This window comes from Oncorhynchus masou, chromosome 14 (assembly GCF_036934945.1).
Source record: "Oncorhynchus masou masou isolate Uvic2021 chromosome 14, UVic_Omas_1.1, whole genome shotgun sequence".
Lineage (NCBI taxonomy): Eukaryota > Metazoa > Chordata > Actinopteri > Salmoniformes > Salmonidae > Oncorhynchus > Oncorhynchus masou.
The window spans coordinates 11,757,069-11,777,174 of NC_088225.1; the positions used below are offsets into that span (position 1 = coordinate 11,757,069).

General features: G+C 52.8%; 1 protein-coding gene across 1 annotated transcript in view; it reads left to right on the forward strand.

Moving 5' to 3' along the window:
• Positions 1-19,757, forward strand: part of LOC135553714 (meiosis inhibitor protein 1-like) — a 32,714-nt gene extending 12,957 nt beyond the window's left edge. Inside the window, exons 17-31 of the mRNA XM_064985666.1 lie at positions 130-227; positions 462-639; positions 1,377-1,527; positions 8,147-8,434; positions 8,538-8,706; positions 11,191-11,295; positions 11,624-11,734; positions 11,987-12,138; positions 12,474-12,558; positions 13,127-13,308; positions 14,165-14,246; positions 16,284-16,390; positions 16,695-16,826; positions 19,109-19,230; positions 19,596-19,757. Of these exons, the coding sequence (XP_064841738.1) occupies positions 130-227; positions 462-639; positions 1,377-1,527; positions 8,147-8,434; positions 8,538-8,706; positions 11,191-11,295; positions 11,624-11,734; positions 11,987-12,138; positions 12,474-12,558; positions 13,127-13,308; positions 14,165-14,246; positions 16,284-16,390; positions 16,695-16,826; positions 19,109-19,230; positions 19,596-19,671 (2,038 nt within the window). The 3' untranslated portion in view covers positions 19,672-19,757. The remainder of the gene's footprint in view (positions 1-129; positions 228-461; positions 640-1,376; positions 1,528-8,146; positions 8,435-8,537; positions 8,707-11,190; positions 11,296-11,623; positions 11,735-11,986; positions 12,139-12,473; positions 12,559-13,126; positions 13,309-14,164; positions 14,247-16,283; positions 16,391-16,694; positions 16,827-19,108; positions 19,231-19,595) is intronic.
• The last annotated feature ends 349 nt before the right edge of the window (positions 19,758-20,106 follow it).

Sequence of the window (20,106 nt, forward strand, 5' to 3'; positions counted from 1 at the left end):
AAAATCGTCAGTGTATCAAATACTTGTTCTCCCCACTGTATAGTGTATAAAAGACAACATCTATCTTTCTTAGTTGTCCCTCCCTCTCTTTTTTTTCACACTCACTCACTCTTTCTCATCTCACGGTAGAAACCCAGCTCTGAATGCAGCCTGCTGTGGTTTTCTGCAGAGGCTCAGCGTGGCTCTTCTGTCCCAACCAGACCCTGTAGGCAGCATCCTCCCACAAGGTACTGACACAACACATGAGCCAGGAAAAACACAGTAGCATTAAGGTTTCACGTCACAGTAAAGCTCTTTGGTAGCACTTAGTCTGTGGAGAAGACCTTTGGACTTTATTATGCAAGGTAACGTGTGGTGTGGATGTCCTGTTTGTGACTGTGATGCAATTCAATAATGGACAGGTCAACTGAGAGCTGGTGTCTGTTCTCTCTGTCTCGTGTGTGTGTGTGTGTGTTCCCCAGACTGTGAGGAAATAGAGGCTGTGTTGAGGTCCAGCCTGCCCTCTCTGTGTTGTCGTGTGTGTGAGTGGCCCTCTCTGCTGTGTGAGTCCCCAGGGCCCCAATGTGACCCTGCCGGCCCCAGGGCCACTCAGTACTGTCTGCTCACATTGCTGCACCTGGCCCTGCAGCATGGAGACAGGTACTTGGGGACATGTGGACACTGGCATAGTTGTATGGTTATTAACGACACGGCATTGCTTTGAAAGATGTCTGTTTACTGCGGCCAGTGATTTACATAGCATTGGGAGGGTTATGTATGTGTGTCTATACACTGAGTGTACAAAACATTAGGAACACTTGCTCATTCCATGACAGACTGACCAGGTGAATCCAGGTGAAGCTATCATCCCTTATTGATGTCACTTGTTAAATCCACTTCTATCAGTGTAGATGAAGGGGAGGAGACAGGATACAGAAGGATTTGTAAGCCATGACATATGAATTGTGTATATGAGCCATTCAGAGGTTCAACGGGCGAGACAAAAGATTTAAGTGCCTTTGCACAGGGTATGGTAGTAGGTGCCAGGCGCCCTGATTTGAATGTGTCAAGAACTGTAACGCTGCTGGGTTTTTCATGGTCAACAGTTTCCCGAGTTTGTCAAGGATGGTCCACTACCAAAAGGACATCCAGCCAATTTGACACAACTGTGGGAAGCATTGGAGTCAACATGGGCCAGCATCCCTGTAGAACGCTTTCAACCCCTTGTAGAGTCCATGCCCCGATGAATTGAGGCTGTTCTGAAAAAAGGGTGCAACCCAATATTAGGATGGTGTTCATAATGTTTTGTACTATACAATACACTTCCTGTACCTATCACCGCACCACCAATCGTTGTGTGTGTGCATGTGCACCATAAAACCTTGTGTGTGTACCAGGCTGCTCCCTGACTCCACGGTGTTCTCCTGTGTGGTGACTCTGCTGTGCTCGGTACAGGAGCAGGGAGACTCGGCCCTGCCTCCCTGTGTGCTCAGGTCTGCCCTCTACCTGCTGTCTGTCACACAGGACAAGAGCCCCGACCTGGACTGGGTAAGTCGACTCATTTCAATACGATGATAATAGTGGGCTGCTGGCGCTCTAACAACATGTAATAAATTGCAGAAGGGTTGTTCATTCCTTGGAGTATTTAACTGAAGTTGTGAAGTTGTAGTCAATGAAATAGAATCCCACTTTGGTGCAAAAGGCTCCAACTAACACTCTTCATTCTTGGAACTCGGTTATGGAGTGACATCAACTATATATGCCTTTCTTTTTGAAAGCTGGTTATTAATGATACCGAAAGAGAGAGTTTTCCCTTTTATGTCGACAACAGTGCTAACACTACTCTAGTCCTCAACCCTTTGACGCGTATGATCACGTATTTGTGATCGTTGATGAGTGCTCCTTGCAGCGTACAATCTCAAATATGTGATTAGAACAGTAGCAACAGAACGTATGACTCAACAAATGCATCTTAACAGCATTGTTGTCTGAACAGCATCTAAATATTTTATGGTGCTGATGGAAAATAAACATCTTAAACTTTATTCCTCAATTTGACCTTTTTATTGTAAAACATGAATGCGAACTTCATCATCCAATCATCACACGGAACACATCCACAGCCAAACTCATTCCATAAGCCAGTCTAAATGACAGGTTGTGCTGATGTACCACATCTCTGGTGAGCACAAGAGACTAATGTAATGTTGTTTAGAAAATAAATGCGTGTCAACGAAACTGACAGCAGCTAAATTCTTTATGATGGCAGCCATGTTTTTTATGTTTGACTTGACAAAAACTCCCTAATCCCAGAATGCCATTCACTATAAGACACAAAGTCTGTGCTCATTGCCTGAAAAATATGAACTTAGTTTAGCCACTTTTCAGCATATTACAAATCGTCAAGGTACTTGTTACAGTATATACAAGAACCGGAGCACATGACTTGACAAGCCGTTTACTGTTTTTGACAAATCACAAAGTAAATAAAATGTTTTCACCTCACAGATCATCACACCAAATACAAGCCTACTGCCTAGCCTAACTGTAGCGCGAAAGCTAAATAGGGATGAAACCATTTTAGGGCAGTTTGTGTGGGGGGGGGGGGGGGTTAAATTTCATTTATGGGGGGTTTTCAAGTCCATGGGAGTAGAAATGGGGGGAAAGTATCTTGGGGGGATATGATGCAGGAAATATTACTGTGTAAGGACCGACGCTGGAGTCGAGAAGCAGGTACAGGGAGTCAAACATTTTAATGAGTAACAGACAAGACAGAAACAGCTTCTGCTCACGAGTAACAAAACGACATAGGAACGTTAATGCGGAAGCGGGGACCCAGGCTGGAGGACAGACGGATATAGGGAAGGAAATAACAGGTGATAGAGTCCAAATGATCGCTGATGCGCGTGACGAGGGAAGCAGGTGGCCGTAATGATGGTGGCAGGAGTGCGTAATGCTGTGAAGCCCGGTGCCCTCGAGTACCAGGGGGGAAGAGCGGGAGCAGACGTGACAGTACCCGGCGTCCCACCTGGGTGAGCCTCATGGGCCGGCCGAGGCACGGGCGCTGTACAAGCCGGCTGGGTGTAAAAACCTTGACGAACCGGCCGAGGCGTGGGAGCCTGGCGAGCCGGCCGAGGCGTGGGAGCCTGGCGAGCCGGTCGAGGCGTGGGAGCCTGGCGACGTGACAGTACCCGGCGTCCCACCTGGGTGAGCCTCATGGGCCGGCCGAGGCACGGGCGCTGTACAAGCCGGCTGGGTGTAAAAACCTTGACGAACCGGCCGAGGCGTGGGAGCCTGGCGAGCCGGCCGAGGCGTGGGAGCCGGTCGAGGCGTGGGAGCCTGGCGAGCCGGTCGAGGCGTGGGAGCCGGTCGAGGCGTGGGAGCCTGGCGAGCCGGTCGAGGCGTGGGAGCCTGGCCGAGGCGTGGGAGCCTGGCCGAGGCGTGGGAGCCTGGCCGAGGCGGTCGAGGCGTGGGAGCCTGGCGGCCGAGGCGTGGGAGCCTGGCCGAGGCGTGGGAGCCTGGCCGAGGCGTGGGAGCCTGGCCGAGGGAGCCTGGCCCGAGGCGTGGGAGCCTGGCCGAGGCGTGGGAGCCTGGCCGAGGCGTGGGAGCCTGGCGAGCCGGCCGAGGCTTGAGGGCGTGGGAGGCGTGAGGGCGTGGGAGCCTGGCCGAGGCGTGGGAGCCGGCCGAGGCGTGGGGGCCTGGCGAGGCGTGGGGAGCCTGGCGAGGCGGCCGAGGCGTGGGGGCCGGCCGAGGCGTGGGGGCCGGCCGAGGCGGGGGAGCCGGCCGAGGCGTGGGAGGCGGGGGGAGCCGGCCGAGGCGTGGGAGCCGGGGAGCCGGCCGAGGCGTGGGAGGCGGGGGAGCCGGCCGAGGCGTGGGAGCCGGGGAGCCGGCCGAGGCGTGGGAGCCTGGGGAGCCGGCCGAGGCGTGGGAGCCGGCCGAGGCGTGGGAGCCGGCCGAGGCGTGGGAGCCGGCCGAGGCGTGGGAGCCGGCCGAGGCGTGGGAGCCGGCCGAGGCGTGGAGCCCGGCGAGCCGGCCGAGGCGTGGGAGCCGGCCGAGGCGTGGGAGCCCGGCGAGCCGGCCGAGGCGTGGGAGCCGGCCGAGGCGTGGGGGCGTGGGAGCCGGCCGGGCGTGGGGCCGGCGAGCCGGCCGGGGCGTGGGGCGTGGGAGCCGGCCGAGGCGTGGGAGCCGGCCGAGGCGTGGGGCCGTGGGAGCCGGCCGAGGCGTGGGAGCCGGCCGAGGCGTGGGAGCCGGCCGAGGCGTGGGAGCCCGGCGAGCTGGCCGAGGCGTGGGAGCCGGCCGAGGCGTGGGAGCCGTGGGAGCCGGCCGAGGCGTGGGAGCCGGCCGAGGCGTGGGAGCCGTGGGAGCCGGCCGAGGCGTGGGAGCCGTGGGAGCCGGCCGAGGCGTGGGAGCCGTGGGAGCCGGCCGAGGCGTGGGAGCCGGCCGAGGCGTGGGAGCCCGGCGAGCCGGCCGAGGCGTGGGAGCCGGCCGAGGCGTGGGAGCCCGGCGAGCCGGCCGAGGCGTGGGAGCCGGCCGAGGCGTGGGAGCCGGCCGAGGCGTGGGAGCCGTGGGGGCCGGCCGAGGCGTGGGAGCCGGCCGAGGCGTGGGAGCCCGGCGAGCCGGCCGAGGCGTGGGAGCCGGCCGAGGCGTGGGAGCCCGGCGAGCCGGCCGAGGCGTGGAGCCCGGCGAGCCGGCCGAGGCGTGGGAGCCGGCCGAGGCGTGGGAGCCGGCCGAGGCGTGGAGCCCGGCGAGCCGGCCGAGGCGTGGGAGCCGGCCGAGGCGTGGGAGCCCGGCGAGCCGGCCGAGGCGTGGGAGCCGGCCGAGGCGTGGGGGCGTGGGAGCCGGCCGAGGCGTGGGGCGTGGGAGCCGGCCGAGGCGTGGGAGCCCGGCGAGGCGGCCGAGGCGTGGGAGCCCGGCGAGGCGGCCGAGGCGTGGGAGCCCGGCCGAGGCGTGGGAGCCGGCCGAGGCGTGGGAGCCCGGCGAGGCGGCCGAGGCGTGGGAGCCTGGCGAGCCGGCCGAGGCGTGGGAGCCGGGCGAGCCGGCCGAGGCGTGGGAGCCGGCCGAGGCGTGGGAGCCTGGGGAGCCGGCCGAGGCGTGGGAGCCGGGGGAGCCGGCCGAGGCGTGGGAGCCTGGGGAGCCGGCCGAGGCGTGGGAGCCGGCCGAGGCGTGGGAGCCGGCCGAGGCGTGGGAGCCGGCCGAGGCGTGGGAGCCCGGCGAGCCGGCCGAGGCGTGGGAGCCGGCCGAGGCGTGGGAGCCCGGCGAGCCGGCCGAGGCGTGGGAGCCGGCCGAGGCGTGGGGGCGTGGGAGCCGGCCGGGCGTGGGGGCCGGGCGAGCCGGCCGGGCGTGGGGCGTGGGAGCCGGCCGAGGCGTGGGAGCCGGCCGAGGCGTGGGAGCCGTGGGAGCCGGCCGAGGCGTGGGAGCCGGCCGAGGCGTGGGAGCCGGCCGAGGCGTGGGAGCCCGGCGAGCTGGCCGAGGCGTGGGAGCCGGCCGAGGCGTGGGAGCCCGGCGAGCCGGCCGAGGCGTGGGAGCCGGCCGAGGCGTGGGAGCCCGGCGAGCCGGCCGAGGCGTGGGAGCCGGCCGAGGCGTGGGAGCCCGGCGAGCCGGCCGAGGCGTGGGAGCCCGGCGAGCCGGCCGAGGCGTGGGAGCCGGCCGAGGCGTGGGAGCCGGCCGAGGCGTGGGAGCCGTGGGGGCCGGCCGAGGCGTGGGAGCCGGCCGAGGCGTGGGAGCCCGGCGAGCCGGCCGAGGCGTGGGAGCCGGCCGAGGCGTGGGAGCCCGGCGAGCCGGCCGAGGCGTGGGAGCCGGCCGAGGCGTGGGAGCCGGCCGAGGCGTGGGAGCCGGCCGAGGCGTGGAGCCCGGCGAGCCGGCCGAGGCGTGGGAGCCGGCCGAGGCGTGGGAGCCCGGCGAGCCGGCCGAGGCGTGGGAGCCGGCCGAGGCGTGGGAGCCGGCCGAGGCGTGGGAGCCCGGCGAGCCGGCCGAGGCGTGGGAGCCGGCCGAGGCGTGGGAGCCCGGCGAGCCGGCCGAGGCGTGGGAGCCGGCCGAGGCGTGGGGGCGGGGAGCCGGCCGAGGCGTGGGGGCGTGGGAGCCGGCCGAGGCGTGGGAGCCCGGCGAGGCGGCCGAGGCGTGGAGCCCGGCGAGGCGGCCGAGGCGTGGGAGCCCGGCCGAGGCGTGGGAGCCGGCCGAGGCGTGGGAGCCCGGCGAGGCGGCCGAGGCGTGGGAGCCTGGCGAGCCGGCCGAGGCGTGGGAGCCGGGCGAGCCGGCCGAGGCGTGGGAGCCGGCCGAGGCGTGGGAGCCTGGGGAGCCGGCCGAGGCGTGGGAGCCGGCCGAGGCGTGGGAGCCCGGCGAGCCAACCTGGGCAAGAAAACCTCTCGAGCCAGCTAGGGCGTGGTAGCCCAACGAGCCAGCTAGGGCGTAGTAGCCCAACGAGCCAGCTAGGGCGTGGTAGCCCAACGAGCCAGCTAGGGCGTGGTAGCCCAACGAGCTGACTTAAACACCCCCGGTTCCATCGGCAGTGGCCCCCGGACTCAACGTCACCACCAACTGAAACGACAGCACGCCCCGATGCTTTGTCTGATGGCTTCCGTATTCTGTAAGGACCGACGCTGGAGTCGAGAAGCAGGTACGGGGAGTCAAACATTTAATGAGGAACAGACAAGGCACAAAACAGACACAGGGTCGGCACACGGGTAACAAAACAACATAGGAACGTTAATGCGGAAGCGGGGAACCGGGCTGGAGGACAGACGGATATAGGGAAGGAAATAACAGGTGATTGAGTCCAGGTGAGTCCAAATGATTGCTGATGCGCGTGATGAGGGAAACAGTTGTGCGTAATGATGGTGGCAGAAGTGCGTAATGCTGGGGAGCCCGGCGCCCTTGAGTGCCAGGGGGGAAGTTTATACTAAGTAAAAATAAAACCCCTGGAAAAGGGGGTCTGAGCTGGCAACCCTTAGGTACCAAAGTTACAATCTGATGCCGCGTTCCAAACGACTGGGAACTGGAAAATCTCAGACTTCAGTGTGTTCAAGACAACTGAAAACTCTGGAAAAAACAGTCATCCAACTCGGAATTCCAACTTGGGAACTCGGGCCTCTTTCTAGAGCCCCGACTTTCCGACCTGAAGATCATTGACGTGATTTTACAGTTGTCTTGAAAGCACCATAATTAATTTGAGTGAACTATCCCTTGTTATAACATCTTTTGTCTGACAGACGTGACAACCAGAATGCATTGTATGATGTCAACAAACATGGTGCCACAAATAGCTTAGCATCAGCTCATCATAATCAGTGCTACATTCAAAAAAGTATTTTACACACGTGTGTCCAGTACAATCTATGCAAGAATCAGAATGCATGATTTGTCACCAGTACTTGAAAACGTGAATAAAACAGTAACTACATTATGATCCATACATACATGGTGTGCTACAGCAGAAACAACAACAAGATATACAGAACATAAGCCACTTACTTTGATAGGAACGTACACATGTCCAAAGTCCAATTTGTAAGGAAAGCAACCATGGCAATGCGGGCGCCAGCCAGAAAATGTGCTGGGGGGAAACGTTTGTGTTCGGAGTAGAGATGCGCAATGTCTTCATACATGATCTGGGGAAACACTGGGGAAGTGCTTGGGCTCTCGTTGAAGAGAGAAATTTGTCCGCTAAGTAAAGCCTCAAACATAAATTGTCCGCAGCCGTGAAATGGGCTAGTTCTTATGCAAATTAACGAGGAGGTGGCACACACCTCAATTCAAACTGTTAGAAAATAAAACTTGTTAGAAAATAATTTGAAATTGACAAGTTGAAACATAGCCTATGATAATTAGCAGGCAGCGTGCCTTGGTTTGAGGGCAGCACGGGTAACTGTCCTGTTGCGTAACAATCACATGGAACAGTGCGAGCATTCTGACATCACGCGCATGAAAAAACTCAGGCAGGGGCGACTGTTATAGACATTTGAAACTCACACGGGAATTAAGGACATGGGTCTACATGTCTCCATTATTCCTCAACACCTTATTGGTAAATGAAGTGGTTGATAAATGTACAAAGCCATAGCTCCTCTGTTTCTTGTTAGTCAAGTCACAACAAATTACCTTAAGCATCAAAGTTGTGCTTCCTTCTACTTCTTTAGTCCTCTGCCCCCCCCCCCCCCCTTCTCTTGTCCAGGCTCCTCTAAACTGCATCAGCAAGGCCCTGTCCTCCAGCCCTAGTTTTGCCTCCCTCTACACCCACCACCCTCCACTCCTACACTTCCTCTTCCGCTACCCAGAGCTGGCCGAGCACTTTGGGCCCCGGGTCCTGGAGCTGTGGTTGTCCCACCGTGCTCAGGCCACACCACAGTCAGACACAAACAGTAAGAAGACAGAGGGCCCGTCAGAGCAGAACCAGGATCCAGACAACACAGCCCTGCTGACTCTGTTGGAGAAGAGCCCCACTGTCATACTGAACTTGCTGGTGAGGGAGGGAGACCCCATGTACTGTCCAGAGACCTGGCACAAGCCTGTTTCTTTGCCAACCCCAGCTCTCTGCATGAACCCCTGCCTCTCTGTGTCTGTAGGGCATGGTGTGTACCAGGGAGGCTCCCCTGGCAGAACGTGCTGTAGAGGTGCTGGGGAGTTTCCTGCAGGGCAGGCGGGGCTGTAAGGCCAGCCTGTGTACCCTACTCAGACCCACTCTGCTACAGGTGCTCCAGAGACTGGGCCTGGAGAGCAGCCAGGGGACAGGAGGTGAGGAGAAAAAATGAGAGTATACCATTATTTATATATATAGTATATCTATATAATTAGCCATATATCCTCATGTTACAAATACAGTTGGGAAAGATAACTGTATACTGAACAAAAATATAAATGCAACATGCAACCATTTTTAACGATTTTACTGAGTTACAATTCATATAGAGAAATCAGTCAATTTAAATAAATTCATTAGGCCCTAATCTATGTATTTCACATGACTGGGCAGGGGTGTGGCCATGGGTGGGCCTGGGAGGGCATAGGCCCACCCACTGAAGGACTTTATTACAGACAGAAATACTCCTCAGTTTCATCAGCTGTCCGTGTGGCTGGTCCCAGACGATCCCGCAAGTGGAGAAGCCGGATGTGGAGGTCCTGGCCTGGCGTCGTTAAATGTGGTCTGCGGTTGTGAAGCCAGATGGACGTACTGCCAAATTCTTTAAAACGATGTAGAGAAGGGAACATTCAATTGTCTGGCAACAGCTCGGGTGGACATTCCTGCAGTCAGCATGCCAATTTCACGCTCCCTTAGAACTTGAGACATCTGTAGCATTGTGTTGTGTGACAAACAACACATTTAAAAGTGACCTTTTACTGTCCACAGCACAAGGTGCACCTGTGTAATGATCACAACTCTCAGGTGGATGGATTATTTTGGAAAAGGAAAAATGCTTACTAACACGGATGTAAACACATTTCAGAAAAATAAGCTTTTTCTGTGTATGGACCATTTCTGGGATTTAATTTATTTTCACTTTACATGTTGCAGTTGATATTTTTGTTTGGTGTAGTTGCAGGGAGAACAAAGCGGCTTCACTCTGTGGCGTGATATCAAGTGCAATAGAAGAAAATGTGCTTTGACATTCCTCTCCTATAGGAGCAGGCAGTAATTGAGAGACTAACTAGAGCAGCTTCACAAACAGCAAGAGCACGTCACATCAGGGTCTCAGCATCCCAGACAGCTTTTTATCAAGGCTGGGTTACACTGCATACAAACACTCTCCTGCCACCCATTCCAGCCGATGGATACCCATTGAGGTTATGTAGGTTAATTGCTGTAGCGCAAAGGCACACCACAACTATATGTCCGCTCTGGGGGGGTTGAACTAACTCGTTACCATCAGCTCTCCCACTAGAATACGCTGCACAATATCATTTTCACTAATAAACTCAGCAAAAAAAGAAACGTCCTCCGTCTCAACTGCGTTTATTTTCAGCGAACTTAACGTGTAAATATTTGTATGAACATAACAAGATTCAACAACTGAGACAGAGACATAAACTGAACAAGTTCCACAGACGTGTTCAAGTTTCCCAGACGTGCTCAATGGGATTGAGATCCGGGCTCTTCGCTGGCCATGGCAGAACACTGACATTCCTGTCTTGCAGGAAATCACGCACAGAACGAGCAGTATGGCTGGTGGCATTGTCATGCTGGAGGGTCATGTCAGGATGAGCCTGCAAAAGGGTACCACATGAGGGAGGAGGATGTCTTCCCTGTAACGCACAGCGTTGAGATTGCCTGCAATGACGACAAGCTCAGTCTGATGATGTTGTGACACACCGCCCCAGACCATGACGGACCCTCCACCTCCAAATCAATCCTGCTCCAGAGTACAGGCCTCTGTGTCATGCTCATTCCTTCGACGATACATGAGAATCTGACCATCACCCCTGGTGAGACAAAACCGCGATTCTTAGGGTGAAGAGCACTTTTTGCCAATCCTGTCTGGTCCAGCAACGGTGGGTTTGTGTCCATAAGCGACGTTGTTGCCGGTGATGTTTTTTTTACCTTTATTTAACCAGGCAAGTCAGTTAAGAACAAATTCTTATTTTCAATGACGGCCTGGGAATAGTGGGTTAACTGCCTGTTCAGGGGCAGAACGACAGATTTGTACCTTGTCAGCTCGGGGGTTTGAACTCACAACCTTCCGGTTACTAGTCCAACGCTCTAACCACTAGGCTACCCTGCCGCCCCAATGTCTGGTGAGGACCTGCCTTTACAACAGGCCTACAAGCTCTCAGCCAATTGCGGACAGTCTGAGCACTGATGGAGGGATTGTGCGTTCCTGGTGTAACTCGGGCAGTTGTTGTTGCCATCCTGTACCTGTCCCACAGGTGTGATGTTCAGATGTACCGATCCTGTGCAGGTGTTTTTACACGTGGCCTGCCACTACGAGGACTATCAGCTGGCTGTCTGTCCTGTCTCCCTGTAGTGCTGTCATAGGCTCCTCACAGTACAGACATTGCATTTTATTGCCCTGACCACATCTGCAGTCCTCATGCCTCCTTGCAGCATGCCTAAGGCGTGTTCATGCAGATGAGCAGGGACCCTGGGCATCTTTCTTGACTATCTAATGTAAATCAAATGCAGCCAAGGGAGTATGGAAATGAGTGTTTTGGCCTCTTTCTTGCTCTTTCATCTCTTTCTCTTGTTAATTATTTCTCCCCCTTATCCTTTCCCAATCTCTTTAGCCGTGGGCTCTCTCCCTCTGGTCCTGAGGTTGCTGTGCCTGATGCAGACCAGTGGCTCCACTGAGAATGAGATGGACGGCATCCACTTCAAACTGCTCTACCACGGTGAGGTCACAGCGTCAAAAGGAGTCAGCCATGCATAATTCACTCAGATCTATAGCTCTGGTCTGACGTCATAACTTGTCCACTATTTCTCGCTGTACTTACGCTGTACTCACTCTACATTCAATATCAGTTCAATCGATATTTAACTGCCTTAGGGTTTTTGCTCGCATCAACAAAGCATATGACATAAGCATAAGCTGAATTTGTAGATGAAAGTAGTATTTAAGTATCAATAACATGTCAGCTTTCTTCTGACTATGGATGTTCTGATCTTGTATTCTGTCTGATGTCTTATTTTGTCTCCTGTCTTACTATGGGCGCGTTCCAGTGAGTAACCTGGCAGGGAAGCTGCAAGCCTCCAACACGGAGTGTCTGCTGCCAGCCTTCAGCTACCTGTACTGCTGTCTGCGCCTGTCACCCCCTCACTGCACTGACAGAGGTGACAAACTCAGTCTGCCACCCTGTCCTTCTCATGAAATGCAGCACAGCGAGCAGCCTTCATACACGCTGCCACCTGCCTCTCTCTCTCACACACACAGTCCGTCTGGCCTGTAAGAGAGGCACATACTTGTACAGAACCAGTCTGTGCCATTCACAAGGGCACACAACACACTCACACATTAAATTGGTAGTATGTTTTATATATTGGATAATATCTTGAGTGTGATCTTTTTGTTTTTTCCCTCCCCAGCTGTGTCCATGCTGCTGTGTAACGCCGGGCTGATGGACCAACTGCAGGCTACGCTGGACCTCTCTTCCCTCTCTCCTCCGTCTGTCTTGCTGTGCTGCTCTCGTCTGCTCCTGTCCTCTCTCGTCACCCTGCAGCACACTCATTCAGCTCAGGTTGTTCTGTCACGCTAACCCTTATGAAGACCTTTACACAGGCTACACAATGTAGTACAAAACACACTCGAATGAGGACAGGAGCAGGGGACTTACCAGGGGGGAGACACTGTCCTCTACAGCTGACAGTGGAACACACACATTGAATACAGCACTCAAAGCAGAATGTATCAGAGACCTTCATGTTAGACGATACATTTTGTCTTGTACTGTATGACAGTGTGTTGTTGAATAGAGAGTGTCATTGACATAGAGATCCTGTTAAATTACATTTCTAGTTCTATGGTTGTTGCCTTATCATATCTTGACATTTTCTTCCCTTTCTGAATCCCAAGGTCCATAGAAGCATCAGGTTGAACCTGGGCAGCACGGTGCAGGCCCTGGTCTTTGGGAAGAGGAAGACAGGCAGCCTCTTACTGGGTAACAACGCTCCACCACACTAAGCAGAGCAAAGCAACATTGTTACACAGGCTTTAATTCTGTTATGTTTTCCTTCCTCCAACAGAGGAGTTGGGATAGAAATGACCCGCAGGTTCTGTATCTCTGTCTCCCTGTTGCATGAGTGGGCTGTCAGGGTGATCTACGGTTTCTCTCTCCTCCTCTACCGCCTCCTCCCTCTGTCTGTTTTCTCTCTCGCTCTCCCTCTCTCTTTCTGCTATCTCTAATTGTCTCTTCTCTTCCTAAGAGGGGTCTAATATCTCAGTGTACATGAGTGTTTAACAAAAGGGTTCTGCAAATGGCCACCAGCTCCTGGCCTGTGTTTCAGTGTGTTTAATCAGATCTCCCACTGACCTGTAACCCTGTCTCTCCCTTCCTCTCTCTTACCACCCACACTCTTTTTCTCTGGTCATCTTCTCCTTCCTCCCCATCCCCTCTCGCCCACGTTCTCCCTCTCCTCACTCCGAATCCCACACCTTCTCCCTCCACATCCTCTCGTTCCTCTGTCTTCCCTCATTCTGCCTCTCCTCCCTCGCCTTCCACCCCACAGCTAGTTCCCTGAGGCTGCTGCAGGCTGTTCTAGACGTTGACCTGGAATCTCCAGTGCTGTGTGTGAGTGTTGGCCCCAGGGCAGGACAGAGGCCCCTGGGGGACACAGACAGCTCTCTGCACCCCCTGGGATCCTACGGGGCCCACTGCCTCATCACCACACTCTACGGCCTCCTGCTGCAGGTCAGACACACCATACACACACACACACACACACACACACACACACACACACTCTCACACTACAGAGCTGTTAACACCCCAGAGTTCTTCCCCATACTGTTTTTCTTCCTACATATTTCCGTTGATTCATTGTTTTCATTGTTGTTCGACAAGGCTGATGTGGTAAAGCACTCAAATGTGTCCTTCCTTTCTACGCTCTGTTTCTCTTTCTCTACAGCCTTTTCTAGTCTGTATAGTACACTGGTGTTAATGGCAGGGTTGTGGGGATAAACACACTTCATAAATACTGCGTATCATTACTGTCATCACTTAATGACTGGGTCAGAGCTCACAGTAACTCTACACGAAGCATCTTCAACTCCTCTCTTTCCCGCTGTCTCTATAGCATAGTTTAGTCTATGCTGTGTATGTGTAGTGAAGAATGCACTTAATGTGTCCCTCTTCCTATATAACCAATTTGGTGTTGAATAACACCACCCTGTATCAGTCAGGGCAGTAGTTCCATATCAGTGGCTGCTCTGTAGAGCGTAGCTCCTCCTCGGTCCACTGTGCTGTGGTGCTCTAAGCCGATGATGTGAGTCTGCACTGGCTTCCAGGATTAGACTGGAACTCTCTGTGGACCTCCTCCTCTATAGCCATCTGCCCTACGTCACTGTTTTGGCCCACTAATCACTAGTCACTGCCTCAGTAGGGGCGGCTGTGGAGTGGGAGCTAATGAATTATTAAATAATCCCTCTCTCTCTTTCTATCTGGTTCTCTTTTTTCTCCATCCCTGTTTGGCTTAATATCTTCTCTCCCCCTCTTCTATTCATCCCTCCAGCTGGCTAAATGTCTTTCTGTCCTCCGCCTCTTCCAGAAGCAGGAGCTTTTGCTCAGTGTGTCAGTGAACTGCCTGGGGTCTCTGCTGCGGTTTCTGCAAAGGAGAAGTCCATCTACAGGTACCAGACTCAGACCAATCAAATCAACAGGTGTACACTAACAGGGAAATGTTTCCTTACAGGTCCTTTTCCAACAATGCAGAGTTAAAGATAACAATAGAAATAGTGACACACGGAATAAATACATAATGAATAATGAATAACGAGTAAAAATAACAACACAGGTATCTTTTGGTTATCACTATAGCAACAGCCTTCAGGAACAACAAAAAACACAATATTTACATCTTACAGTTATTTATATATATATATATATGGGAGTACCAGTACCGAGTCAATGTGCAGGGCTACGAGGTAATTGAGGTAGCTATGTACATATAGGTAACTGTTAAAGGGATGAGGCAACAGGATAGATAATAGACAGTAGCAGCAGCGTATGTGTGTGGCGTCAGAATGCCTGTATGCGCACGTTATGTGTGTGTGAGCATATGTAGTGTGTTGGGTTGTAAGTGTGTGTGAGATTTAGTAAAAAAAAAAGGTTAGTGCAGTTATACCTGGGTATCCATTTGATTAGCTATTTAGCAGCCTTGTTTAGCAGCATGTGGCTTGGGGTTAAAGGATATGAACTGATACCACTTGCCAAGCGGTAGCAGAGAACAGTCTATGGCTTGGGTTGCTGGAGTCTTCCTCTGACACCACCTAGTATAGAGGTCCTGGATGGCAGGGAGCTTGGCCCCAGGGATGTACTGGGCCGTACTTACCACCTTCTGTAGCGCCTTGCGGTCAGCTGCCTTGCAGTTACCATAACAAGCGGTGATACAGCCAGTCAAGATGCTTTCAAAGGTGCAGCTGTTGAACTTTTTGAGGATTTCGGGGACCATGCCAAATCTTTTCAGTCTCCTTTGTCTTGCTCACATTGAGGGAGAGGTTGTTGTCCTGGCACCAAAAGGACAGTTCTGACCACCTCCCTATAGGTTTTCTCATCGTTGGCAGACGTGTTGTTGCCTACCCTTACCACCTGGGGGCGGCCCGTCAGGAAGTCCAGGATCCAGTTGCAGGGTCCTTAGCATAGTGATGAGCTTCATGGACACTATGGTGTTGAACGCTGAGCTGTAGTCAATGAACAGCTTTCTCATGTAGGTGTTCCTTTTGTCCAGGTGGGAAAGGGTAGTGTGGAGTGCAATTGAGATTGTGTCATCTGTGGATCTGTTGGGGCAGTATGCAAATTGGAGTGGGTCTAGGGTATCCAGGAGGATGCTGTTGATGTGAGCCATGATCAGCCTTTCAAAGCACTTCATGGCTACTGACGTGAGTGCTACAGGGCGTTAATCTTTTAGGCAGGTTACCTTCGCTTCCTTGGGCACAGGGACTATGGTGGTCTGCTTGAAACATGTAGCTATTACAGACTAGGTCAGGGAGAGGTTGAAAATGTCATTGAAGACACTTACCAGTTGGTCCGCGCATGCTTTGAGTACACGTCCTGGTAAACCGTCTGGCTCCGTGGCTTTGTGAATGTTGACCTGTTTAAAGGTCTTGCTCACATTGGCTACCAAGAGCACACAGTCGTCCAGAACAGCTGGTGCTCTTGTGCATGCTTCAGTGGTGCTTGCCTCGAAGAGAGCATAAAAGGCATTTACTCCTCTGCTTTGTTCGCGCCACTGGGCAGCTCGCGTTTGGGTTTCCCTTTGTAGTCCGTAATAGTTTTCAAGCCCTGCCACATCCGGCGAGCGTCAGAGCCGTCGTAGTAGGATTCAATCTTAATCCTGTATTGACGCTTTGCTTGTTTGATGGTTCGTCTGAGGGCATAGCGGGATTTCTTATAAGTGTCCGGATTAGTGTCCCGCTCCTTGAAAGCGGAAGCTCTAGCCTTTAGCTTGATGCGGATGTTGCCTGTAATCCATGGCTTCTGGTTGGGATATGTACGTACGTCACTATGGGGACGACGTCGTCAATGCACTTATTGATGAAGTTGACTGAGGTGGTATAATCCTCAATGCAATTGGATGAATTCCGGAACATATTCCAGTCTGTGCTAGCAAAATAGTGTATTCACGCCTCACCATCATTCTGACCTGTCCTTTCCCACTCTGTCACCAGCCCAGCATGTGGTGTGTCAGCCCTGGAGTCGCTTCCTGCTCTACTCTCTGCTCAACTCTGGAGAGAGCTGCCTGCTGCACCCAGCCACACTCACACTACTCACACTGGTAAGACTGCACCCAGCCACACTCACACTATTCACACTGGTAAGACTGCACCCAGCCACACTCGCACTACTCACACTGGTAAGACTGCACCAAGCCACACTCGCACTACTCACACTGGTAAGACTGCACCCAGCCACACTCGCACTACTCACACTGGTAAGACTGCACCCAGCCACACTCACACTACTGTTAGTCTTTGAAGCAGTGCAGGGCCATTTTGAAGTGTATTCAAATGTGTCTTTGCCTTCTGTTTGTGAGCACCCCGATGAAGCCTTGAATACCAACACATGTCCCTCCCATGCAGCTGTTGCGGTATGGCAGTAGGGTGGTGGTGTGGGAGCCAGACCTGTGTCAGGTTTTGGAGGTGGTAGAGAAGAGAGGCCTGAACGAGCTGGGAGAAAACACAACACAGGCCCTGAGACAGCTGCTCACACAGGTACAATACACAACACAGGCCCTGAGACAGCTGCTCACACAGGTACAGTACACAACACACTGACTGGAACACATACAGCAGCAGAGGAAAATGCAAACAGAGAGCACACAGGCAGAGCTCTATGAGACTATGTTGAACATCACTGAGACACACTCTTTTAATTGTCCCATGTCCAAGCAGCCCCCTGTCACCACCTCTACGCCATTGTCACACATGACCGTGGCAGGACACAGGCCCTCATTAGGGTTCATCTGGCTCAGTAATGGAATGTCATCACTGTCCCCATTTGTCATGTGATACAGCTGGCCCTGCTGCCTCCCTTAGTTTATTTAAAAAAACATTTATTTCACTTTTATTTAACCAGGTAGGCTAGTTGAGAACAAGTTCTCATTTGCAACTGCGACCTGGCCAAGATAAAGCGTAGCAATTCGACACATACAACAACACAGAGTTACACATTGAATAAACAAAACATACAGTCAATAATACAGTAGAACAAAAGAGAACAAAAAGTCTATATACAGTGAGTGCAAATGAGGTAAGTTAAGGAAATAAATAAGCCATGGTGGCGAAGTAATTACAATATAGCAATTAAACACTGGAATGGTAGATCGGCAGAAGATGAATGTGCAGGTAGAGATACTGGGGTGCAAAGGAGCAAAATAAATAAATAAATACCAGTATGGGGATGAGGTAGGTAGATGGGCTGGTTACAGATAGGCTAAGTACAGGTGCAGTGATCTGTAAACTGCTCTGACAGCTGGTGCTTAAAGCTAGTGAGGGAGATGTGAGTCTCCAGCTTCAGAGATTTTTGCAATTAGTTCCAGTCATGGGCAGCAGAGAACTGGAAGGAAAGACTACCAAAGGAGGAATTGGCTTTGGGGATGACCAGTGAGATATACCTGCTGGAGCGCGTGTAACGAGTGGGTACCACTATGGTGACCAGTGAGCTGAGATAAGGCGGGGCTTTACCTAGCAGAGACTTGTAGATAACCTGTAGCCAGTGGGTTTGGCGACGAGTATGAAACGAGGGCCAACCAACGAGAGCGTACAGGTCGCAATGGTGGGTAGTGTATGGGGCTTTGGTGACAAAACAGATGGCACTGTGATAGATTGCATCCAGTTTGTTGAGTAGAGTGTTGGAGGCTATTTTATAGATGACATCACCGAAGTCGAGGATCGGTAGGATGGTCAGTTTTACGAGGGTATGTTTGGCAGCATGAGTGAAGGATGCTTTGTTGCGATAAAGGAAGCCGATTTCTAGATTTAATTTTGGATTGGAGATGCTTAATGTGAGTCTGGAAGGAGAGTTTACAGTCTAACCAGACACCCACGTATTCTAAGTCAGAGCCGTCCAGAGTAGTGATGCTGGAAGGGCGAGCAGGTGTGGGCAGTGATCGATTGAAAAGCATGCATTTAGTTTTACTTGCATTTAAGAGCAGTTGGGGGCCACGGAAGGAGAGTTGTATGGCATTGAAGCTCGTCTGGAGGTTAGTTAACACAGTGTCCAAGGAGGGGCCAGTTAGTGACAGAGCTTTGACAAGTGTGTGGTGTGTGTGTGAGACCCAGTGACTCTTATTCAGGGGTTAACAGAGCTGAATGTACTCCAGCAATGTGCACTTCAGTAGCTTGTCAGATCAGAGCGGGTCTTTATGGGAGACTGGCCTGTCACGATATCCGGTGTCTCTTACAATATTAATAGATTTATTTTATATAGTGCTTTTCATTATAAAAAGATTCTCAAATATGCTGTAAATACAAACAAAACAAATGCAGAGATCTGGCAGGTCTTGGTGCTGGTCTTCCACAGATTCAGATGATACGTTGTGTTCAGCCAGGCAGTTAAGAAAAGCTGGGCAGTCGCGTAAAGCGGATGGACCTTCGATGGCACTGAGAGGGAGCGGCATCAGTCAGTTACTTAGACAGGCCCGGAGCGCTTCATCAGGCACCTCGTTTGTCGTCTTCTCCTCTGTAGGTAGGCTGGATAGTCCACTACTGAAGTGCAGCACACACCTGGGTGATGCTTCAACAGCCTTAAGTGCCAGAAAGACCAGCACACCTCAGCAGTAGTCAGGAAACAGTACCCTATGAGACGGACGTCTCTCAACCTCTCACACCGCAGTCCACATCATTCATGCAAAGAGGGCAGGTGGAAAAAAGCCAGTGCTGTACTATAGCTGTTTCCACCAGACTCCTGTCTCTCATCTCTCTCTCTCTAGTCTCTTGCTGTCTCTCCTTCACCCACTGACTCTTTCTCACCTCTCCCCCTCTCTCTTCCCCAGCTCCAGTGCAGTGTATTCCACCCCCCTCCTACAGAGGAGAGCAGACTGCGGGCCAATACTCTGATGGAGTCACTGAACTCCCTGCCTCCCACAGCCAACGATGACCTGCCCACCAGCATTCTGTATCCTGCACTCATGTACCCCGGCGACCCCCCCCACACACACACAGTTATAGCATAAAAGATAGTTAGTGCAAGAGATGTTCCTCGTTTAAAAAACAAAGTCGACAGAGCAGTACTTATCAGTGTTTATTGATTTTTACAGGCCATTGACTAAATCTGTCATACGTGATGCATTTCACTTAATCTCTTGTGTCCCTGCTGTTGCCACATACTGAATCTCCACTCATGTTTCAGTACATCTCTGTCTGCCAGAGGTGTGGACCAACTTGTTTTAGTCATCAGACACAGACACATGCCATTACAGTGCTCTTTCTAGGAGCTCTCTTTCTCTCTCCTTCCTATCTGTCCTTAACCCCCTTTCTCAGGCGTGTTGGAGAGATGTATCTCTGCCTGTCCGACTTCACTGTGAAGACAGACGGACACAATGGCTCTCAGTTATAGACCTATTTATTTATGGCTGTTTTTGCAACCAAACAGCTTTATTCTGAAGAGGTGTCTGGTAGGACTCCTGTCATATTATTACTGATTTACTGTGTCAATAAAATAATTTAGGGGGAGCATTCCATTAATTTGCCTTTAGGTTTGAGGTCTTTCAATAATATAAGTTTATTATAAAGAATTGTTTGGAAAAGAACAGTTGTCATATGTCATTTCAGTAGAAATATAGGCCAATCTGAGGCCACTGATTTGGATGTTCATGGCTCGATGGGATACAGATGTCAAATTGAAGTCAAACGTGCATTTTAGCTAACCATAACTCTTTTCCTAAGCTGAACCTAATTCTCCTAACATTACATTACATTAATTATCCTAACCTGCAGCTTAAGTTCTTCTGACCTGCTTCTAAAAGTACATTCTGGTCAATTCTGACATAAG